Below are 16,672 nucleotides of genomic sequence, written 5' to 3' on the forward strand. Positions count from 1 at the left end.
ATTGTGAGCGGTTACAGTTTAACTAACACTCATTACTGTTCATTACTGCAATACAAGACCAATGATGTTTCCATGTCTTGCACATGGAATATCAACTGTTGAGGATGCTAGTTTTTGTAGCTTTAGTGTCATTTTAACTTCATACACGTAACCATCAACTGCATTTTTTAATGAATCAGCTGAAAACATACAAAGGCCAGCTGGACTGGTGTTTTGAAGCAACTCATAGAGCTAATGTTAGCGTATTTAGCTTGCTAGCTAGAGTTGATCACATCTGCCAATGCAAACTGCAAAATTCAGATGGCCAAATCAAGAGTTGCTGGTTAGAAATGACCCATTGTTTCGGCAATTACTAATACTTTTGAGGGGGGGAGAAACTTATTTCATAGTTTACCACCAAGAAGGCCACGCAAGGCAGCATATACTGAGGAGAGTGCAGACCATTAGCCTGAAATCAATAAACAAGATGCTAAAACTAGCAACAAAACTTTTCTCATTGTCAACAATTTGATTGAAGTATGAATAACAAGAAAAGTATTGCATATATGTATAAAACACCTTGTATATTTGAAACTAAATTAATTAAAATCAAGTCTTCCTACTCATTGTAGAGCAGAAATGTGTATTGTATGTGGGGTAACCTTAAATAGTTAACTGAACCCCTTGACTAAACCTTTGTATTTTAGGGTATGGGAGCAGTAATTGAGTTCATGATTTCGAGCTCATGAAGCTCTAAAGTGATGAGTGACTATTTATAAAAACTAATCAAGGCCTGCTGGTTAACACATTCCCAGCATGATTTGATGAAGCTAATATAACCACAGCTTTAATCCATCTTGAAGCTTTTGTGACATTTTCTGTATGCGAACGAGACGCATAACTTGAAAGGGAAAGTCTTGTCAAAAGCGTGTTCCTCTTGTCGAACGATGTTGTAGAAATTCTCACAGATGATGGCAGTTTCTAGTTTGTTCGGTGCAAAATGCAGTTAATTAAACGTCTTGCCCTGCCGTGTCTTGTGAATATATGCGTAGGAGATTAATGAGATCAATTTCAGATTTGTGTAGGAGAGGGAATCAGCGTCCCCAAAAGTCATACTGACAGGCAGATTTAGCACATCGGCCTAGCGGAGAGAAAAAAAACAGTCTCATCAGCCCATGGTTGTCTCTCTGTCTCTCTCTTTCACTTTCTCTCATTTCTCGCTACTCTGTCATTGGCTCTCATTTCAGCATAATGCAATTCAATGCACTTTATTGGTATCAGCGGTACATAAACGGTCCTGGTGGAGCATTCGAATGAAATTGGAATTTATCAAAAACGAAATCAGATCAGTAAACACATGTTACGTGTGTATGTTTTTGTATCCATGTGTGTTTCCCAGGGAGATCTGTGGTGCACATTACAAATGCAGGATCAAATAAACTGTAATAATCAGTTTTAATCCCTCCTCTCATTTCAAATTCTAATCTAAATACCACATGTTGTGCTAAAGTGCCTGTAAATCACTGAATAAACGGAATAAACAGCAGTAAAAACAAGATAAGACCACCGGTAATATAATGTAACGTGTTTTTGATGAAGACTAGGAGTCATTTGGTTGAAGAGGAGGCACTTCTTTGGATGTTTTACAGTGATTCTAGTAGGCTGTCTTGTTTTTCACTTCAAAGTTACACATTATTGAGTCAACCGCTTTAATTTTTCACACCCGTCTTTGAACACTGGACTGTCCAGCCTACCTGTAGTCTTTCCTATTTGTGACAGCCAGGACTTGTTTGTCTGACTCTGGTTGCATTTTTGGTCACATTCATCTCTTCTCTGTGGTGTGGAGATATAGCTGCCAATTTCAATTCATGGCTTTGAATCAGATAGAAATTCACTTTTCTCTGTGTTTGCTATTCAGCGTTCCAGACAGGCAGTTTGTTCAATTTTGTGTCTCTCCGCTTTGAGATTGTGATGCAGTGCTGCTCTGAGGTTAATCCCTCACTGGTGTGCTGGAGTTATTTGGTTGGTCAGTCTGTTGACCAGCTGCGAGAATGAAGTCTTTTAGTAGTTCATCTTTTTTAGTGGTTTGATTCCCAGAATGGAAAATTTCAATTTGACGCATGCACAACTTTAGGCTAGCAGTGTTGCTCCAGGGATATCAACATGTTCCTCCACACTGGTCCACACTGAAATATCCCAACAACTGTTAGATGCATGGGCATAAGAATTTGCACAGAAGTTCAAGTACTGCTCAGGATGAATTATAACAACTTTGGTGTGTCCTTAACTTTCCACCTAGATCCATCATTAGATAAACATTTTGATTTGTCCAATAGTTTTTTTTTAAATTCCAAATATCTGCAAAACTAATCATCAGCCCCAGCTTCTGTTTATTGATTGGCAAAGTCAGAGCAAAGATGGTGAACATAGTATACCTGCTAAACATTAGCTGGTTAACATTGTTATTATAAGCATATTAGCATGTTAGCAGTTAGCTCAAAGCACTAATCTTCCAAAATACACTATTTCAAGTTTCACATCAATATGAGGCACCTGCTCGAATCAGATTTAAAGCAAATCCTTGCAGGTTTTTCTCTTTTCTCTTCAGCCATATTCCCCTGAGAGTCCCCTGAGACATTTGCCGCTGCAGGCCGTGATAAAACAAGACAGTCTGTGTTGGGTGACATCCACTGCTGCCGCTCTGTTGTTGTTGTCACCTAAAGTAAACACCGGGTCACCTGCATGGAACAACACGACATCTGTGATCTCTTGCTCAGCTTGTTTTATGTGACACCTAAAATCACGTGGCTTAATGAACATTTCTCTCTGCTGCACTGTTCTTACAAATTATTTGAGCATGTTTTGAATCTCCTTTCCCTTCCCCTTCCTCTCTCTACCCAGGCTTTAAGAACCATTTTGAATATGAGCTCAGATTAGTAAAAAACATGCTAATGCTCAAGGACTGTCAAACCTGCCTTATCCCCAGAGATAAAACCTGAAATCCAGAGGTGAAAGAAGCAGAAAATTGGGGGAAATTGCTTTCTTGTTCCTGTGCTGTGTTCCTGCATCATCAGACTCAAGCTTTAAGAAAAACTGTATTCACTCTCTGCAGTATTGAGAGAAAATGTCCAAGTGCTCACGAACAATATACTTTATGATAATCTATGTTGTGGTGATGTAAGAAAAACTTATTCATTTCAGTGGTTATCTCATCCAGAAGGAGATTAATTTCTGAGTTTGGGTAAACATGTACATTGTGGGTTCCTCACATATCTTTCCTAAATCCAGAGTTAGTGAGTCATCTCTCTTCATCCTCCAGTTGTCATCTGGTATGTTAATACTCCTGGCTTCATCATTCAATTTCATTCAGTTTCTCAATGCAGAAGTTCCTCCGACCAGCCAGTGCTCCCTTCATTTCATCAAACTCCTCTTGACATTTTCCATCCTGCAAAGGCCAAACCTCCCCTTCACCCTCAGTAACCACGAATTTTAAATCCACACTAATTCAAGGCAAGTCTGTCAAGTTGCAGAAAATTGTATTGTACACTTTGTCCTTTTTTGACCTCAGTGTGTGTAACCAACAGGTTTTGAAGTCAAGTACTTCCTGTAAAATTTAGTACATTCAAGAAACTAAACAAACACAAGATTTACACATAAAACAAGGCCAGATCCATTGCCAACACATCCTCATACCTAAACGACTGAGTGACAGTTACCTGAAACTGCATATATGACCGTTGAAGAGGTCCGCCTTCGTCGCACCAGGCCTTCATCCTCATGGCTTTAACATTGGGAAAAGAGTTTGCTCAAGCTTAGGCACCAACACTACTTGGTTATGTTTAGGAAAAGATTATGGGTTTAAATAAGTGTGTTATTCTTATGTACATATTGTAATGTAAGCGCTGTGTCGCCTGACTTCCTCATTTGCTCCTGTGATAATTACTACAGCCACTAGACGCTGCCACCTAACAATAAATGTAAATATAGGTCTTAATAACCTTCTTGCAAAGTCGACTTACACAATAGTTTTCTGGTGAGGACAGGCTCTCCATTGCTTACCTATATTGATTTTAACTTGTCATTTACCACATGACCTTTTATCTTAACGAACCTCAGGACTGTTCAGCACACAGGCATTACAAACATTCTGTAATCACGCTTATGTAAGACATTGTGCATTTTAATGTGAGCATGCTAATGTTTACTTTTGGTCTAGACAAAGGTCAGCTGCATGCTCTTTAAAGCATGAGCAGTCTGAAAGCATTTAGGTCAACCAAAATTAAAGCGTGACAAAATGAGAGGTCATGTGGAAGGGCCAAATTTGTTGGTGAAATTGCTGTGGGATTCATCAAAACAAACACTACAGAGGTAGAGTAGGCAAGGAGACAGAAAACTGGTGAGCAACAAAAAGGATTTTAGGGTATTTTTTAAATATAGAGTCTATCTGTCACCTTAGGCTTTTAAACCTGTGTGCAATTCTTTTCTCTTTATGTTGACTGACCTATTAGCAGGATCTAAAAGAGGACTACACAATTGCACACAGCAGTGCTGTGCTTAAAGGCCAGAGACATTTGTCAAGATAAACTATGGACTTGTAATGCAGGAAAAGGCCTCGCGAAGCCTCTCATCATTTATCCCCTGCTATTACTGAAGTCATTAAAGCTTTACTGAGTGAATCATTCACTGTGGGAATGGGTCTTGATGTCATATGCAGTGCGTCTTTATCCTTGTGTGTGAGGATGTGCAGTTTTGGTACCCTCAAATGAAAAATTAAATTTGTGTCTCTTTGCAAATCCACAAATGTGTTCAGATGGTGAATCTTAACAGGAGTTAAAGAAAACGGCTGTGGCAGTGATGTGTTTACTCAAATGTGATCATCCCTGCTGTAGGTGCCCTCTCCCAGAGCCAGGTCCACCCGCTCTTGGGCTCCCTGCCTCTGCCAGGTCGACCCCTCCAGCCGCAGACTCATGCCCAGCTGGAGCACTTCCTGCCGCTCAGGGTCAACAGCTCCTCGCCGCTCAGCCTCTTCCCCAATTTCAACACGGTATGATATCACATCTCTCTCATACACATGAGGCGGCAGTGAGCGTTCAGAAAGGGTTACTAAACTCTGAGGGGTTTGTTTGTTGGTAAGCAGAACTATAAAAGCTTTAACAATGTTATTTTACTCGAAATGTGCACTGTGTAGCCATGTTGTATAGAAAATATCTGTATAGGCAGGTTCAAAATATGACTTTATGACTCCGATCAGTGGTAAAAATATGATGAGACATCCCAAATATAACACTTCTTTCTCTCCTTCTCACACACATACGTATTTAGTCTGGCTCTAAATGATGAAGCCGCAGATTTTCATCGTCTACATGTATCTTTAACCCTTAATGAAACAAGTCAGAGCAATGTGCTAAATGCATCAGGCATGTGGGAGGCAGGGAGAAGATTCCTGTCTGACACCTAATGGTAAAAATATGACTCAACTATGTGACACAGCTGCACGGTGGGGATTAAAAATATGAACGGAGGATGGGTTATTTAAAAAGTGTGAATTCAGGACTGCAATTTGTTCATCTTTTATTTAAAAAAAAATCTACAGCTTAGATTCATTCATAACATTTAATCACACAAATCAGCACTGACAAAGTGTTCATCATGGACCTGAAGGATAGTGGGAGTAATGTAGATAATTATTCTCTATATCTGTGCTCGTTCAGGGCCTGCTCATCAATGGAAAGATAAAAAGGACGACATGCACTTTTTCCTAAAATCATCTGATGTATGTGTGTGTGTTTTACCACATAGATGGACCCCGTGCAGAAGGCAGTCATCAACCACACCTTTGGCGTGGCTCCACCCAAGAAGAAGCCCATCATCTCCTGCAACATCTGTCACCTGCGCTTCAACTCCACTGTAAGTCAGATACTCGTTCAGCCCTTTCTCCCAAATCACAGAGGAAAATGTTTTGGTTTCTTCCCTTGAGCTTTTCCTTGAGCTGTCATCCGGTAAACTGGATAGAATAAAAACTCAAAGGAAGGCTGCAGGGAGGTGGAAAAATACCTTTGACCACTCAGCTCTTATCTGCCTGTTTGTTTTCTGCAGAATGTGGTCATACGTTAAATCACATCAACCTGTTATGGATTTTTATGTGAAAAAGTGAAGGCAGTGTTGAATCAACATTATCTCACTTTCCACACTGATCAAACAGTGTTCACACTTTAAAACACAAACATGAGTTATTATCTCACCGACTGTCATCTAAAGCTCACCTTTTGATTATTTTTGCATCACATTTCATATTTTTGCATCCCGTCAGTCAACAAACAATCTCGGAGCAGACTATTCTTCTTATCAGCCCGATCATTATATTTATACAGCTTCCATTTTTTTAATCGACTAATGTGTTCTTTAAAGGAAACCAGTCAGCTAGTTCTGCTGCTTTTTCCTCCTTATCACACCTCCCTATTCATATTCATTTGGCTCCCATTCCTATGGAGTTCATTTATACATATTTGCATTTATATTGTTAGGAGGAACCTGGCGGAATGACAATGACTCTTCTTTGTGTGAACTGTGAAAGTTGAAGGAAGCGGGACACTGGCTCCAGCTCATTATACCACCCTTACTTCCTCAACTGTCTCTTTCTTCTTGCTCTGTCTGTCTCTTTCTCTCTCTGCCCTGTACTTTTGGACATGCAGTGATGTTGTCAGGAGTCTGTTTTCTAGCTAACAGGCTCTCTCCTCCTCCCCTCTGTGTTGCCTGCAGCTGAGCTGAGAGTGCTGGTTGACCCAGGAGTTGGATACCAGGTTACAGGCAGGTACCAGGTCCCAGCAGGGGGCTGCACTGAGCGGCTGGGATTTGCACTTGACGAGGAAAAATTGACATAAAGGAATAGTTCTGAATATTGCAAGTCTTTTCATATTTTACACTCACTGCTTGTGTAGTACGTAGAGTAGGTTTCACTTTCACAGTCATTCATAGCTTATTTTCTATACTGGACACCCAGCGCTAGCTCCGCTAACGAGGCTAACGAAAGAATTTGTGAAATTGCCAAACATGGTAAATTATAAACAGGGGAAAACTCAACCACATAAATAGAGATCGCTTAACATTTCAGTGCTATGAATTCAGTGATTGTCAATATTCATGATTTAGTAGTGGTTAAATTTTTCAGTTTGGCATTTCATGAAATTATTGCAGCCCTTCTTTGCTTCGATGGTGGAGTGTTTTATTGCACTGAATTTGGGCCTAGTAAGAGGAAAACTGGAGCTGTTTGTCTAGTATGACGACTGAGATGGATGACTGTGAAAATGGGATCTACAGTACATGACCAGTATGTATAAAAGAGGAATAGACTTGAAGGTTTTCAAATTATTCCTTTAAGGCTGCTAAACTCACTGAAAAAGCATGAAAGATTCAAGCCTGAAGGATAGCACATGATATTCTGATTATGCTGCCCTTTTGTGGAGGACAGTTGTTGCTCACTGTGTCTGAAGAGTTTGGGCATCAGTGGTGTGAGAATGCATAAAGGTGCTTGAATCAAGGTCAGCGGAGGCCAAGCAGTCCAGACAGTCTCCTTCAGGTGTCTGCAACTGAGGATCTTTGTTTTGCCGTCCTAGGACACTTACTCTACGTGTTATTCTCCGTTGAAGTTACTATGGTGGAACATAGTGAACTCATACTACACTGGTAGTATGCAGATGGGGGCAGATTTCATCCCTCTGACTCAGTTGAAAATCACGCTGAATGGTTAGTGTGCACTGACATTCAACGTAGCCAAAGGGTCGTACACCCTTTGCTCAGCCCTGTATTTTGACCCACGGTGGTACCCTTTCTGTTCGTGCAGCAGCCAAAGCTTTATGCAAAGTGTTGACGGGGGGACTTGTGTCCCACCACGTTACGCCAACGGTCACTTAAGGATCACCTCTACACACTGAGCTCAGAGGCCGTGCTGTGCACAGTGTGTGCTTTGAAACTGGTAACGATAATTTGAGCGATGGCAAATTATCTAACAGCCTCGTGTGAAGCGAGATACTTGAACTCAGACTCTCTGCTGATTTAGGGAGTGCGTTTGTGTCTTTCATATACAGAAAGGCTCTGGTGTTGCAAAAATGTGTGCTCGTAAAGGATAAGGCTGGTTATGTTTTATGTTTTTATTAACAGCAACAGTGCCTTAGTCCATCCAACTTCCCTGCCCCGTCTGTGGCACTCGAGCCCGGTCATTCCTATGTGAATGTTTAAAAATCCGTCATATGGGTTCATGTTTACAAGAGGTAAATAGTTTCTCCAAGCAGCCGAGCAAACAGGAATAAATAGACCATTTGTTATGGACTATTTTCAGTGGAGGATTAATACACATTTGAGACTCTAGTGAGTGTTTACTAGAGTGTGGATTAAAAATAAATGATAGTGGCCGAGATCATTGTTATGAAGGAACAAATGCAACAGTGTGGCTCATTTATGCATTTTTAATTGTATTTGGACACTGGAGGAGTTAGATATATTTGGCTCAGGCTCGACATTACTTGTTAGTAAAATCAATTACTGATTGGTTTTGGAGGTTTGAGGGACTGTTTGACAATAAGAAAAATGTAGAATATCGCCACGCCTATCCTTTATGACTTCTGCTTGTTCTGTACACTTCGTGTCATATGGATAGTTTGCTCAAGTTGCTGAAGCTATTTGAACTTTTAGAGAGTAGGTTATCGACATTTTGACATGTCGCAGTAAGAAAGCACAAGTTCAAATGATGAAATGAAAGATGGCTAAATTCCATTTATTCAGTTTCAGGGCCCTGCTATTGTTCATGCTGACTCGCGTCACACTATCATGAGTTACAGGGACACTTGAATAGAATAAGGCCTTCGTCAGTGTTGTTAGTAACATCTGTGCTTTGACTACTATGGCAAAAAAAGGCCTATTTACGTTTCTTCATCTGCAAAATTTTATTCTGTATGAAACACCAAACAGGTCTATTTAACCTAAGTGTAAGTTAGAGAACATATGGCATAAATAAATAAATCTAACTCAAGGTCACCTTCTTTTTCTTGGCCTTTTAACCACATCTCAGGTCTTTATCAGCAGATGCAGTTTGCTCATTTGCATATTAAACACTGTAACATATTGTGTAGATGTATATTGTTGCAGAAAACAAAGAAAAAAATCTAAATGACTTACTTTATTGCTGTTTGTTTCCTTACGTTTAGAAATGGATATAAAATGTATAAATTGATGTGTGAATGGTTTACCAGATAAATGTGTTCCGCTTCAGTTGCTCTGTTGGTGCACTTCTACTCGCTGGAAGCTGATCTTCCTCTGTAGAGTGCATCTCACTTTATCTACAGCCATCCAGAGCCAATTTGGGATCCCAAATCTGCATGCATCTGTTGTCACGCTGCCACAAATGTGTTTTCTCTCATAGAGGAAGGCGCAGAGGTCATTCTGTGTTACAGAATAACGGACACGGGCCATTTTGTGTCAGAACGAATCAGTGGAAAGACGAGCCACAGAGCTCAGAGGATGGTCATGAGATGCCACGAGTCCAACTGATGCTCATTTGTGCACAACCATGATGATGATGATGATGATTAAAATGGTGATGTGACTCTTCCTCCGAGTCAAATGCTCAATCGCATAATTTCTCCCCAACTCAATGGAAGCATGTGAAGTCAAAGCGATGGAGCAGATGGAAAGAGTACAGTTCAGTAATTTAATCATGTCAGTGATTCTGTTCATATACTGTACGCTGACTTTCTCCTCTGTTTGTTCTGCTCGCGTGTGCACATTTGTGCGTGTGTGTCATGGTTAGACCCAGGCGGAGGCCCATTACAAAGGTCACAAACATGCTCGCAAGCTAAAGGCGTTGGAGACCCAGAGGAACCGGCAGAAGAACGGACACAGTCCATCCGCAACAGGAAAAGGCCGAGAGAGGCCTGTGATGGGAGGAGGAACGGTGCCCACAGACTCGCATTTGAAACACATAACAGGTATAAATCTTATTTCTTTTTTTAAAGGCACCCTTCTCTTCATCCTCAGAGTAATTAGCTGTAATTTGAGAGACGTAAGCAGTAAGGCTTGGTAGCTGCCACTCAGCTGGATAATTACCAGCTATTACCTGTCCTGGTATCATTGGCCCTGTCAGTAATTACTCCCATCAAGTAAAGACATTCTGCTTGATGAAAAGCCTTAAAGCTCTTAAAAAGAGATGCTATCTGAAGAGGGATGTAGTGGTGTTACTTTCTTTGATTTTCATTTTGGTTGTAAATCTGCAGTGGCTCAACACACTTGGAGTTTCTTGTTTTTATTATGACATGTGATGACACTTTGCTAATGGACATGTCAAAGGGTGTATGTGTTCTTGTCAAAATCGGGCTGAAAAGCAGTGGATGAAAAGAAAAAAGCAGGTAAGACTTCATGTATATGGAGCCATCAACATGGTTTAATGCCAGCAGCAACGAATAGCATAGCAGATCCACAGAAATCTAAGCAGATATCTGTGAAATTGAAAAATTATTTTGAAATATTCACCTCCAGTCGGTGATTTGGGGGGAGATGCCATCTGCCTTGTTAGCAAAATAGCCAAAATGCATCCCCCTTTGTTAACATGCCATCCCCCGTCTCCATCCCCCAATAACAGAGAGCGTGCAGGGGCAGAGGGGTTGCTCATATGTTAGTCTAGTCTGCCTGATACATTCATCCTTTGTGTGATTGAGGTTTGTGTAAGTTATAATCTATGAGCACAACCATGGCTCTGAAATATCAGCCGTTTAACTGTTCTGAGTATTGATAAATCAATGGTGCTGTCCATGGTGCTGAAGCAGCAGAGGGATTTGTGACGGCGCCTTTTTTCTCTCAGTCCCGTCTTCTCTAAGATATATAATCTGAACTCTATACTACCTCGCAGCCCATGTACACTCTATGGAGTAGTGTCACCTCCATGATCAAAGTGACAAGTAGCAACGTGTAGTGACAGAAGAGCAAGAACATCACAGAGACACACTGCTGCCTGTTGTGCAATATTTCCATGATCATAGGTTAGAGTTAGGGGAAGGGTTCGTGTTAGGTAAAATTTGTTGATTAGTGGTGCAGGGGCAGGGGGGTCATATAGCTGTCGCCCATGCAAAAAATGCACAAATCACAGACTGTTAACATAATGTTGGTAGTAAGTAATAAACTGATATGAGGTATCATTATTGAGTAATCTGTTTTTTGATCAATCTAAATTAAAACAATTTCAATCAACTGTTTTGTGGATGAAATATAAAAACAGTGGAAAAATGATCATTGCAAGTTAGAGAACCGAACTGCTCATAACTCAGGTATTCAGTTCAAGAACAGCAGAAAACAGAGAAAGGCAACCAGCTGCAACCAGCAAATATTTGTCACGTTTGCTTCATTTAAACACCCAAATGATAAAGTGATTAGGAAAAGTGTTGCCAATTAATTTTCTTTTCCATTCTCCAATTAATCTGTTGATAGTTTGTGCTCTGAAGATAAGCCGAGTTTGAAAATAGATGTACGATTTGCTTCTTTGCTTACTTTGGTGAACAGCACAGCACACAAGGCAAAAAAAGTAGAGGCTGAAGAAAGTGCTCTCCAAGCAGATGAGGCATCACAGGGCCAGGTGTGGTTGTTTAAGTTAAAACTGGGTCCTTGAAGCTATGATGAGAGTAAATATCTGAGGACCACATCTCTTCAGGTATGAACTGAAGGCCACTCAATTCATACCGCACTCTATCCAGCCTTTTTGTGTGTGACGCAGTTACATGCACAAAAATGAAGATATGCTGGGATGTGCCTTCACTGTTTTTGTGCACATGGTCTTTACTTGTCATTGTATTATGTTAAAAATCATTGGTATATATTGGCCTTCAAAACCCACCGTGTATAACCTTCTATTACTGGTGTACACTGCACTTCAGCTTTTTAAAATCCAGTTAAGAAGACAGAAGTGTCCTTGCAGCCCTGGAGCCTTTTCATACTCTTAATGTTATAGCTACTGGTTCCTCAACCTGTGAAAGAGCTGCTGTAAGAGCAACAACTTTGTCTTCTTGCAGCCTCACTGTGTCACTCCTATTCTGCCTGACTGGAAAAATTAACTATCTTCCTTTCTGTACTCTGTCTAGCTTTCCTTTTCATTATTGATCTTCCCCCTCTCATTTTCTCCCAGCACCTATCATTTTCCCTCTAACCACACAATGATAAGCTTGTTACATTCAGCCGTTACCATGGTTGTTGATTGATGGTGACAGAGGCAGAGAACAAATGACAGAGACAGAGGGACGGAGGAGGAATGATTGAGATGGCAGGAAAAGAAGAGGAGAAAGATATTAGAATTAAAGAGATGATGGAGCAGAAATGTAAGTAGACAAGGACACAAAAAGGTTAAATGACAAGTTTACATGAAAGAAACAGATCAGAGAGGGATCGATTGGATAAATCTGCTCGGTGTTTGTTTCATAGAGATACACACATGGATGTACAAGTGGAAATACTCCAGTCTTTCACTGGAAATGCTGTGCTCACTATCTCATCCTGTGCATTTATATGTATTCATGTGTTCATCAATTATTTTCTTAGGTTAGTCTGCCAATTCTGTGATTAGATGCCATATTGTTCACTATCATATTGACATTGCCCCTAAATGTTCTCGTATCAGTAAATCAATTCAAATTCGGAAAATGCATGTAGATCTGTAGCTCCCCTCAGCTCTTTGGAGCTGATTAGCTTTTTTCAGCTAATTGTTTTGGTTTTAGGCTCACAGTTTTACTGTTGTGGTTCACTCTCACCGCTCTCGTAGCATCAGTTTTGGCCGCAGCTGGTTGCTGTTTTCAGTGAGAAAGCTCTGATAAACCAACTACATGTGACCTGCCCAGCACCAGATATCAGAGGGTTAGCACCTAGCTGGCGAACATAGTGGAGAATTTAGCAAATACAGTGCCAGATATTCTTCTCAGGAGTTGGTAGAGACCTAAAACAGAGTGAAAAGTGACACAAATGAATGCTAATGTCTGCTAATGTTGCTTTGTTTCTGCAGGCTACCATATCATCTTAGAAGATGATAATACTCTGTCAGCGTTGTGTCTGCAGCTTGTTTCTGCTGCCTCCAAGTGGCCAAATAACTGGTTCAACATTAAATCTGACATGCCACAGACACTCCTCTGTGGCATGTCAGATTTTCCTGGCACTGCACTGTGGAAATGTACAGTTCCAGGAAATGGAATTAAATGTCAGTTTGGTCAACATGTCCACATTGTTATGTCTACGTTTTGTCCACTAACGTCCATTGAGCGTGCCAGTTGTCCTCCCCAAGATAATGTAACATTAGATTTTGCTTTTGCAAAGGTTTATCCTTACCCAGATAGAGTACCAAGATAAATATTATAATGTAGTACCAATTGGGTCATAGTGCAACTTCTAAGTGTGTTCATCTGTCCACAGGCCCAAGTACTTCTTCCCATTTTGCACAGCAGCAACCAGAAAATGGCCAGAGGAGCCCACTGGCACCCAGTCCTTCCTCGAAGCCTTCATCCACGGACTCTTCCTCGCACTCTCCTCAGCTCTCCCCACAAATCTCCCCTGGCCCTCAGCTGTCTGATCCACCTTCAGACAGTCCACCTGTGGAGAGGGGCAGCCCGGCCACCAGTTCAGCGTCACACTCTGACCCTCAGGGGAGCACCTCGGGAGTTGAGGAGGAGGTGTTGAAGGTGACGGAGGCTAAGGAGACCAAGAGCACCAAAAAAAATCTCCACTGTCTGACGTGCAAAGTGACAGTCAATTCCACCTCCCAGTTGGAGGCTCACTGTAGTGGTGTGTACTACAAAACTACTGATATTAGTCAGTATAGTTAACATTTTTAAGCCATTTGCGGTTTGATCCTTGTTAGGCAAATGCCACAAAACTAACATTTGCTCGTCCTCTCTGTGTGGCTGATTCAGGCTCCAAGCACAAACACATGCTTGATGGTCAGAGCAGCAACCAGTCACAACGCAGGGTCAAGATGACATCATCGCCCAGGCCCACTTGCCGAATCAAGCAGCGAATGGGCAGCAAGACCAGAGCAGTTGTGGGTATAGCCAGCCAGCCCTTTCACTGTGAAATGTGCCAGGTGTCTGTCAACTCCGAGACACAGCTGAAGCAGGTATGTGTGATAAAAGTGACTAATGTAACTACTGCCCACTGCATAAAAATTAATAATGCACCGTACATATCCTTTGTATTCTAAAAGGAAATAATTGTTGGCTCCTTGGTGTTTTAGCCAGAGCTGCCTTGACTGAATCACTGTTCTGTATGTCCCTGGTCCCTTTTAGCACATGAACAGCAGGAGACACAAAGAGCGTTTGGCTGGGAAGCCTGTCAAGGTGAAGTTCACTCCCTATAATAAACTACAGCCCAGTGCTGTGTTAGCGGTAAGAATTTGTCAAACACACACACGCACACACACACGCACACACACACACACACAAACACACACACACACACACACACACACACTCACACACACATTTCATTTGACTACTGCTATTCTTGCCTATATCTTACACGGTCATTAAAGAGCACATACAGTTCTAACAATACGTACACATATACGGTTGATGCAAATGCTGAGCTCATCAAGTGGTTGATACAAATAATTAAATGCCTCTATTTGTTATTTAAAAACTCCACAACTGTTGGATTGGTTGCTATGAAATTTTATACAGACATTGCCAGAGGACGAGTCCTGTGAAATATTTCAGTATCCACTGAATGGATAGGCACAACATGTTGTACATGAAGACATTCATGGTTCCCAGAGGATGATTCCTAATGACTTTGCTGATCCTCCCACTTCTTTCTAGCGCCATCATCAGGTCAAAATTTCAATTTAGCCAGTACTTCAGTTTATGACCTAATACCTGCAAAACAAATTACGTTCTGATGTACATTAGCTGAACGTTGTGTTTAGTGCTGACTGGCCACATTTAGCATGCTGACATGATAACCTAAGATGTGGAACATGGTAAACCTTATGCGTGCTAAAGCATGCCAGCATTATCAATGTGAGCCTGTTAGCATGCTAATTATATAATTTACCTCTGTGTCTAAGCACATCTTCACAGAGCTCCTAGCATGGCTTTAGATTCTTGTTTTGAATGAGTATATTTCTTTGGTTTCAGACTAAACTGGCCCTGCAGAAGCAGCTATCCAAGGCCCTGCCAGCAGGGTTCCTGACCAGCCCCCTCAATCCAGCTGCCTTGTGCACAATGGCATCTGGCCCCTTGGCACTACGGCTGCCGCCGGGTCCCACAGCCATCATCCAGGGTCCTCTGATCAGCCCCACACTCTTCAGGCCTGCCCCAGGACCTCTGAGGGCCACACATGCACCTATCATCTTCTCTCCTTACTAGCAATGAGCTGAGGTAGGCTGGAGGACCTACATTAGAGGGGACATAACCTAGCCAAAGCTGGACCAGTAGAAAGGTTTATCTTGGCTCAGCAAAGACAAAGCATGGTACCCCCTGAGGGACAATGGGACACTATGCAGCGACTGCGAGGGCAGCATATCATCGTGTCAACTTTGGCAGGTTCAAGTCATCAGAGCAGTATGCACAATCCCCTGGTGTGGATTGAGATTTCAGCGCTGACTGATCCGTGTCTCCCCCACCTTAAAAATGGATGGACCATCGCTCAGCTGTTTCCCTCCAACAAGCTGTTGAGTGCATGTTCCCTGGGGTCTGGACCCCTCTGGAAGCCATAATGACAAGCATCTTTTAGCTTTATTTGTAAGACAATTATAGATTAATACACTAGGATGTGTAAATGTTAAGTGGTAGTTGCCAGAATTTTTTCAATTTGAGAGTTTTTTAGTTGTACTCTGGGAGAACAAGTACAATACTTCATTCCAGCTTTAGTTTTCATAACCAAATCAAAATCAAGAAAGTCCATGAAACTGGTTGCCTCCATATACCTGACTTCCACCAATGAAAATACAAAGGAGATCCATATATTTGGATTGCTGAGGATATTACATCTCAACAATTTGATGTCTTTACAGCCATTGTTGAATATGGATGCTTTTTCTTTACAGTTTATTTTAGATAAATACATGCATTCATTTTTTTCACTGTGTCTGTGTCTTGAGATGACAATCAACCACCGCTCTGATATGATGCCAAGAATACTCACTGTATGGAGACAGACTACATCTAATGCATACAATAAGATTAATTGAGGTTTCATTAAAAGTTATGAAATTTGAAATTTCTGTTTATTTGACATAAGCCATTACAGCAAGCTCTTCACGTGATGGCTTGATAAACAGATTATGATTTTGCAACAGTTTGATGCTGTTTGTGCAATATGAAGAGACAGGCTGATATGTGCTGTTCCCCCAACCTTTCAATGATTCAACCATGAGTTTTAAATGTATCTTTGATGTCTTTATTAAACTTATTTTTTTTTTTAGAGTTGTATTAAAAAAAATGTTCTTTCCCTTTAGAAATCCCTCCCACCTGATTGTGCTGAATCATCCTAAGCAATATGTATTTTTGAAGTGTCACTTGGTGAAATTAATGACTATTGTAACTGTGCATCAATTGCAATAATGTAAATTATTATGTGCTAAAAATGTCAATACTGTATTCTCTATGAACTTATAAATTGTACTGTTTTTTTACATTGTTGTGCCAGTTTCTTTTTTCATATGGAACTATAACTT

At 41.0% G+C, this 16,672-nt stretch overlaps 1 protein-coding gene across 2 annotated transcripts in view; it reads left to right on the forward strand.

Moving 5' to 3' along the window:
* Positions 1 to 16,632, forward strand: part of LOC139349734 (zinc finger protein 385B-like) — a 70,315-nt gene extending 53,683 nt beyond the window's left edge. For both annotated transcript variants that reach the window (XM_070990705.1, XM_070990706.1), the window contains 7 exons: positions 4,869 to 5,023; positions 5,779 to 5,886; positions 9,782 to 9,959; positions 13,414 to 13,782; positions 13,911 to 14,113; positions 14,283 to 14,381; positions 15,132 to 16,632. In XM_070990705.1, coding sequence (XP_070846806.1) covers positions 4,869 to 5,023; positions 5,779 to 5,886; positions 9,782 to 9,959; positions 13,414 to 13,782; positions 13,911 to 14,113; positions 14,283 to 14,381; positions 15,132 to 15,362 — 1,343 coding nt within the window. In that variant the 3' untranslated portion in view covers positions 15,363 to 16,632. The remainder of the gene's footprint in view (positions 1 to 4,868; positions 5,024 to 5,778; positions 5,887 to 9,781; positions 9,960 to 13,413; positions 13,783 to 13,910; positions 14,114 to 14,282; positions 14,382 to 15,131) is intronic.
* The last annotated feature ends 40 nt before the right edge of the window (positions 16,633 to 16,672 follow it).

This window comes from Chaetodon trifascialis, chromosome 21, assembly GCF_039877785.1.
Source record: "Chaetodon trifascialis isolate fChaTrf1 chromosome 21, fChaTrf1.hap1, whole genome shotgun sequence".
Taxonomy (NCBI): domain Eukaryota; kingdom Metazoa; phylum Chordata; class Actinopteri; order Chaetodontiformes; family Chaetodontidae; genus Chaetodon; species Chaetodon trifascialis.